Genomic DNA, 7824 nt, shown 5'->3' on the forward strand with positions numbered 1-7824 from the left:
AAATGTGGTCAGAAACGACATGTTTTAGTGTTTTGTTTGTGTTCAAACTTTAAAGATATTTTGATTTTATAAATAGGCGTCAATGAGCGAACGTTTTAATGTTGCATATATGATTGGAAGAGTTTCCAAAAATTAATTTAGCTTTGATTTTGTTGTTTTTGTTTTTCTCTCTTTTGCTTTTTACTGATCTGAAAAATGATCCGAACCGTGACACGATCCGAACCGTGAGTATTGTGATCTGTTACACCCCTATTACTAACATTGTCTGATTACAAAATGACGGAAAAATGACGACTGAATTGACTGATGAAGAACAGACTCCGCTTTAAAATCAGAGCTTTAGCTCCAGTGTTTACATTCTTTTGGTTATGGTAACTCTTCAACATTTGATGCAATTTGATCCATCTTATTCTGAAGAAACAGCCTCGCGCTGCTGAAGGTGGATGTAATCAACGTGAATCAGCTGATTTTGCTGCGAAAATTTTTTCACACGGGCTCTGCACCAATATGTAATTCTTGGAAACTTAAAACATTGAAGAAATTTGAGGATAGAAAACATTTTCCGGTTTTGCTGTTAAATGATACGAAACAGCAGGGAATTTTTTATCCGTTTTCATGCTGTTTTATTGCTGAACCAGAAGATTGATAAAAAAAAAAGTTTACAATGACAAACAAAATGTCTTTCTATCTGAATCTTTGTGTTTTTTTAATCAGTTTTGTTGATTCTGATTTCTTTTTCTACATAAAGGTATAAATTATGATTAAATACAAATAATTTTAATTTTCATCCATCTAGTAAATAGACATACACATAGCAATAAACATTATAATAAAAGTAAGAATCGTAGTTAGATTCTTGAATTGTTGAGCTTGATTCGTGAATCAAATCGGTTTGCCACCTAAGCAATGATCCACAGCCCTATCCAAAACCAGAAAAATAGGTAGAAATCATTACTACAGACAGAAACTCGTGGAATAGGCAAAGGCAGAAACATGGTTTCACTAACAGCCGGAGGAAAGGCTAAAGACTCTTTACACTCAGGCAGACGGAGAACAGCTTAAGAACGAAGAGGCAGAGGTGGAATGAGTCAGGCAAGGAGCAGGAGAGCAGAGTACAGACAGCAGGGAGAGAAAGGTACGACATCACAAGTACTTTGTCCATCTCTACGTGCACTATTACCAAAAGTGTTTGCTCACCTGCCTTGACTCACATCTGAACTGAAGTGCCATCCCATTCCTAACCCATAGAGTTCTGTACGATGTGTGTCCACCTGTTGCAGTTATTCCAGCTTCAAAAACGCATTGGTCTGGTAACACATTGTTGCTGGTGGAGAAGGCCTGTGTCTCAGTCTCAGATCTGTGTTAAGAATGGTAAGTGTGGATTGACCATGCTCCCTTGATGCTAGAAAAGACTAGGAGACCCAGAACATGAAGACAAAGACCCGAACCAGCACCATAGGCACAGCCTGTGGCTCCCCGTCCCCTCATGGAGAGAGGATCACCAGGTCCAGGAAGCCAATGCCTAAGAGATACAACCACCATCACTGAGTGTCCATAGGAGAGGAAGTAGAGAACAGTGCCCACCACCCTACAAGGGAAAAGGACGAGTGTGTGTAGTGTGTTGGTGTGGGGAGTGTGTGTTTATTAAAAAGTATAGTTTCAGATAATTGGTTCAGTTTTTGAACATCTAAGAGTTTTTTTCCCAGATGTTTGACCTACTGAAGATTGAAAGATCGATATCACTTCTTACTGTCTTAACTTTAAAAGAGAACTAAAAAGTTAATTTTTTGTCTATTTAAAGTCAAGGACTTTTGATAAAAATTAGATTTAGATTTTTCTTTTGGTGCTTAACAATAAGCAAAAACCTTTCAAGTATAAAATGTCTCCTTTTTTGTCTTTGTCCCTGCAGTCCTACCACAGCATTATGTGAGTGAAGAAAACAATCTTTACAACCAGCTGAAGAGCTTAAGAGTGGAACAAGAGGAACCAGAACCTCTGCAGATTAAAGAGGAACAGGAGGAGCCAGAACCTCTACAGATTAAAGAGGAACAGGAGGAACCGGAACCTCTAAAGATTATAGAGGAACAGGAGGAGCCAGAACCTCTACAGATTAAAGAGGAACATGAGGAACCGGAACCTCTAAAGATTATAGAGAAACAGGAGGAGCCAGAACCTTTACAGATTAAAGAGGAACAAGAGGAACCAGAACCTTTGCAGATTAAAGAGGAACAGGAGGAGCCAGAACCTTTACAGATTAAAGAGGATCAGGAGGAACCGGAACCTCTAAAGATTATAGAGGAACGAGAGGAACCAGAAACTCTACAGATTAAAGAGGAACAGGAGGAACCAGAACCTCTACAGATTATAGAGGAACAAGAGGAGCCAGAACCATTACAGATTAAAGAGGAACAGGATGAACCAGAACCTCTACAGATTAAAAGGGAACAAGAGGAACCAGAACCTCTACAGATTAAAAGGGAACAAGAGGAACAAGAACCTCTACAGATTAAAGAGGAACAAGAGGAACTAGAACCTCTACAGATTAAAGAGGAACAGGAGAAACCAGAACCTCAACAGATTAAAAAAGAGCAAGAGGAACCAGAATCTCTACAGATTAAAGAAGAAAAACAGGAAGAACCACAATCTCTACAAACAAAAGAGGAGCAAGAAAAGGTCCACATCATTCAGGATGAAGAGCAGCTTAATCTGAAACAGGAGACTGAAACCTTGATGGAGATTCCTTCTTATAAGAAAAACGATCACAGTGAAGATGATCTAAATCAGCAGAGCTTCAGTGTAACTGAGAGTTTGGATTTAGAAGGAAACCAACATGAAGAATCAACATCAATTACAAAAGCCAAGACAGACACACATAACAAAGATCAGCGAATAAAAAGAGACAGAATTCATGTCCAAAGTGTGGACAGCACTCGCATGACAGAAAGTCAGTGTGACTCTGATGGTAGAAAAAAATCCAAGAAGGAAACTTTGGTTAAAAAACGCAAAGTGTCTGTAAATAAAAAAAGACTTTCCTCTGTAAAGTCTTGTGAAAGCTCAAGATTTGTTAAGAATCTCTTTGTCTTTACAAAAAATGAGTCTGATGACATACTTTATATTTGTACAGAAGGTAGTAAAAGTTTTTCTTACTTGTCTGAATTCGGAAATCCCATGTTAACTCACACAGGAAATAAGCGTTTTTCTTGTAAAGAATGTGATAAAAGTTTTAATCGCGAATCTCTTCTTAAAAGACACATGAGAACTCATACAGGAGAGAAGCCTTTTACTTGTAAAGAATGTAAGAGAAGTTTTAGCCTTTTATCTAATCTCAAAACACACAAGATGACTCACACTGGAGAGAAGCCCTTTCATTGTGAAGAATGTGACAAAAATTTTAGTCGTGGATCTCATCTTAAAAGACACTTGAAAACTCACATAGGAAAGAAGCGCTTTTTTTGTAAAAAATGTGATCAAAGTTTTATTCGTGTATCTCATCTTAAAAGACACATTAGTTCTCATTCAGGAGAGAAGCCTTTTACTTGTAAAGAATGTGACAGACGTTTTAGTCGTGTATTTCATCTCAAAATGCACATGAGAGCTCACACAGGAGAGAAGCCTTTTTTGTGTAAAGCAGGGGTGTCAGACTCAATTGTACAGGGGACAAAATGCAAAATATGCCTTCGTTTGTTGGCCGAACAGAATAGACATTTATTCAACACACAAAAATGACATTTTTAAATTTTAAACACATGACTTTTCAACGTAATTATGAACTAGATATAGTCATATACTTCAAAACAGGATAAAAAAACAGAAAAAACCTATATTAGCAAAAACATCTACCGTGTAAATATTTTCTAAATTCCACAACAACCTAAAAACCAAAAGAAAAAAAGAGAGTTACCCAAAACAGCTATTAGCCATTTCTAGCCATTTCTCAAATAATAGCTAAATTCTAAGGTAGCCTAAAATCTTAGTAAATGCCAACATTTTTTTATTCAATTTTTATTGTGTTTTCCAAGTATCCACAGATAGCAGTCCTTACATCCCCAAAACAATGTGTACATACACATGAAAAACCAGGCAAAGCTGTATAATGTAAATGCCAAATTTGTACAAAAAGCTAACTTATTAAAACATTAACTTGTTGACATAATTATAAATAATGAAAAGGCAGGAATATTATTCCAGATTAAATCAACTTTAACCTTAAATAACTCAATATTTTACTATCTACAAAGATTTTTTTTTTTTCAAAATTATAGAAATGAGAAATGAGCGCAAGATAACATCGGTCCATTAATAACAATAAAATAAAATGATCTGGAGGGTCGGGTGTGACACGTGGTGTAAAGAATGTGACAAAAGTTTTAGTCATATATATATAATCTTATATAACACAAGAACTCATAAAGTTAGAAAAAAAAATCTAAAAACATTTAGAAGAAATAAATAACGATCAAGTAAAAGACAAAGTGAATAAATCTCATGTTTATAACTCCACAGAACCCACAGTAATCTTCCAATTAACTCCAAACACTTTCAAATACTTTACTGAGTCTTTAAATGCTGATTCTCTCTGTACTAAAGGAACCTAAAGCTGTTTATCCCTTAACACCAGTTACTGTGTTTGATCAACTATCAAATTCCTCTGACCTGAACCCAATAAAAATATCTATGAAATGTAAAGAGGAAGATGAGACAGCAGACACAAAATGGAAGTCAGCTATCAAATCAACCCGAGCTTTCATTTCATGAACACAGAGCCACAGGCTGATGGCCTCCATACCACATTGATGCAGTCGTTCAATGAAGAGGAGGAACAAGTGATTATTGAATGGAGACAAAAGAACACTTTTCTGAAATCTGACATGCGCTGAAAACATCCTTTTTGATTATTTTGATATAATATTCTCATTTTCTGAGAAAGTATTTTTAGGTGTTTATCATCTATAAGCCACTATGATCACATTGCTCAAAATAGAGGATTGATTCATTTCATTTTTTAATGATTCTATAATCATGAGTTTCATTTATTGAATTATTTGACAAATATTAAATTAGTTCATGAAATTGATTTGTTTTTACGTACCTATAAATAGAAATGTGTTGTTTTGAATTCTTAAAATCTGATTAAATTCAGGAAATTGATGATGTTAACTTTTTGTTGGTTGATTCTTTTTTTGTAGATGTTTGTACCATTATGATATTGTTAAGATAACCATTGTGGTGGTTGTTTATTGTGAGACAATGCTGTGTAAGTCTCTGTGTTACCATGACAACACTTTTTTTTTTGCATGTCTCTAATTCAAACACTTTTTATATGATTGGTGAGCATTTCCATATTGTTTTAAATACAAAATAATTCCAGTTTTATATTTTTTTGAGTCATGTTAGATAACAGTTTAATGAAGGAAAGGTTTAGTAAAAATGTATTAATGAAGAGATGGATAAAGGAACAGACTGGTGTTTGTGTTGTTGTGATTCGTGTTTTGTATCAGAGATTAGTAATGTTTCTCTGTTCTTTTTAGTTCTCAGTGTTCTGTCTCAATCTTTCCTGTGAAGAATAAAGTGGACGCTAACATCAGTCAGAAGTGTGGAGTCTTTCCCACAGTGTGTCTCTCTGCTGTTTGTTGGTTCTCTGCAGGTTCCAAAGCTGGACTCTTCAAGTCCAGTTCTGACTGCTGAACTCAAGACTGAGCTCAAAATTTCCTATGCCACAATACCCTTTTCATGGACTTCATTGAGCTGAGCCAAAGTGAGGGAAATAATTTTTTTTTGGTTATCATAGATGCTTTCTCAAAGTGGGTAAAAATATTTCTTACTAAAACACCATTTGCTATAACTAAAGTGCTATGTTAAGACATTATTCCCAGGTATGGAATACCTGAAAAAAATCTATAGTGATAACGGAAACTATTTTGTAAATAAAGTGATTTGTAAGGTTGGAACACCATTCCATATTGATTTAAAATACCATTGTGCGTACCACCCACAAAGTGCAGGACTTGTAGAAAAAGTAAATGGAACCATAAAAATAGACTGAAGAAATGCATGGAAGAAACAGGAAGAACCTGGACTCGTAGCGTCAATTTGGTAAAAATGTGCCTTAACATCAGTAGCACAACCGGGTTAACGCCTTATGAAATGATTTTTGGAAGAGCATAGCGTTTACCGCAGATTGAAAACATTTGGGAATTAGATAAAGAAGTAAACCTTGCAGACTTCATGAAAAAAATGTTAGAGAAACAACAGCGGCTCCCGTCTAACAGTGACTATTGTGCTTTTAAACCTGGGGACTGGGTGCTAATAAGAAACATAAAGAAGAAACATTGGTATTCACCTAAGTGGGAGGGGCCGTATCAGGTACTGCTGACTACCCCTACTGTAATTAAAATAGCAGAGAGAGCAGCTTGGATTCATTTAACACGTTGCAAAAAGCTCATCTCATTCGAGGACTCCGACAGGGGAGGTGACCAAAATCCACAGTAGGGTGGACTCTGGGATTTACAGCCTGGGTAGACCTGAGAGAGAGGTTGTCGCAGCACTAATCTCGTTGTGGTGAAGATTTTCAAAGCGCCAAACCTAGTAGAGGGGTCAATCCTCGACAAGATGACCAAAAATAGGTTACATGATGTAATGGGGTGTGCCCTGTTTTTTACAGTGGCCATTCTCACTGCTCTCTATTTCTGGTACTTCTGGGGCCTCCCACGTACCCTTACGACCGACCAAGCAAATACTGATAACCTACCAACAGCACCAGCTCCCCTAAGCCGAAAACGCAGATTTACAGGTGGCATACATCGGGGAACAGTTTACAGCCCGTTCTACGTCATTGACATGGAGAACCCCTGCCAGGAAAACAGCAACGTCATAACAAATGAGCCCTACGTTTGTTACAGTAGTTTAAATGTCACTACAACCATTATAACTCCACTTTCAGTTATTAAAATAAGAGGGTGCAAAGCCTCTGATTGGATAGGTTATGAATTCTATATGACATCGGTTATCTGGAGTTCCATTAGTTGGGGTGACACATTCGCCACATCTGAGCCATTATGGGACCCTTCCTCTTATGGATGGACTCCAGCATCAAGAAAATGGAAACAGAAACTACGTATGAGTATTCAGACAGAAAGAAAGATTCCATCCCTAGTACTGACTGTAAATACAAGTGTCAGCTGGTGCACAGGATGAGACTGATGCGAGACACCTGTGAAGGGGTGGGCGGGGCAGCACCTAGAGGGTTTTTCTTCCCACAGTGGTTTGGCTGGAGAGGAGGACGGCAGCGGCACGTAAGGCGCAGGACCCAAAGCAGCAGGCACCGAGGCTGCAGGCAGCGGAACACGGCCTAGAGGACTCGCGAATTGGGGCTGCAGGGCGTGCTTGGAGTGGAGGATCTGCTAGAAGATCAGCGGCGCATCGACTCCAGCAAAAGCGACGCGCCGGCTTCAGCGACACTCCGGTTCCGGTTCCGGTCCCGGTCCCAGCGGCATTTCAGTTCCAGCCCCAGCGGTGTTCCGGCTTCAGACTCTGCGACTGACTCCGGCTTTGGACCTCAAGTCCCAGGGAGCCCGGTGCTCCGTAGCAGCACGCAGACGGACACGCACCTTCACAGCAGCAGCCGGGCGGAGTTTTCTTCCCCTCCACACCCCCATGAAAAGAGCTAAGTGGCCGAACTTCCTCTTGAGCCCGCCAACCTTAGCATCCCCTTTTGTTTGATGTTTTTAGTGAAGTCCTTTTACTTTTGATTTGTTATAATGCACGATTTGGGGGTTGTTTTTACTTCACTTCGAGTTTTAATGTGTTTGTGATGCTAAGTTGGGT

General features: G+C 38.3%; 1 protein-coding gene across 1 annotated transcript in view; it reads left to right on the forward strand.

Moving 5' to 3' along the window:
• LOC112138725 (zinc finger protein 583-like) overlaps positions 1-4091 on the forward strand; it is a 10723-nt gene extending 6632 nt beyond the window's left edge. The window contains exon 2 of the mRNA XM_024261349.2: positions 1910-4091. Within this exon, the coding sequence (XP_024117117.1) occupies positions 1910-3726 (1817 nt within the window). The 3' untranslated portion in view covers positions 3727-4091. The remainder of the gene's footprint in view (positions 1-1909) is intronic.
• Positions 4092-7824: the final 3733 nt, after the last annotated feature.

The sequence above is a fragment of the Oryzias melastigma genome, linkage group LG15 (assembly GCF_002922805.2).
Source record: "Oryzias melastigma strain HK-1 linkage group LG15, ASM292280v2, whole genome shotgun sequence".
Lineage (NCBI taxonomy): Eukaryota > Metazoa > Chordata > Actinopteri > Beloniformes > Adrianichthyidae > Oryzias > Oryzias melastigma.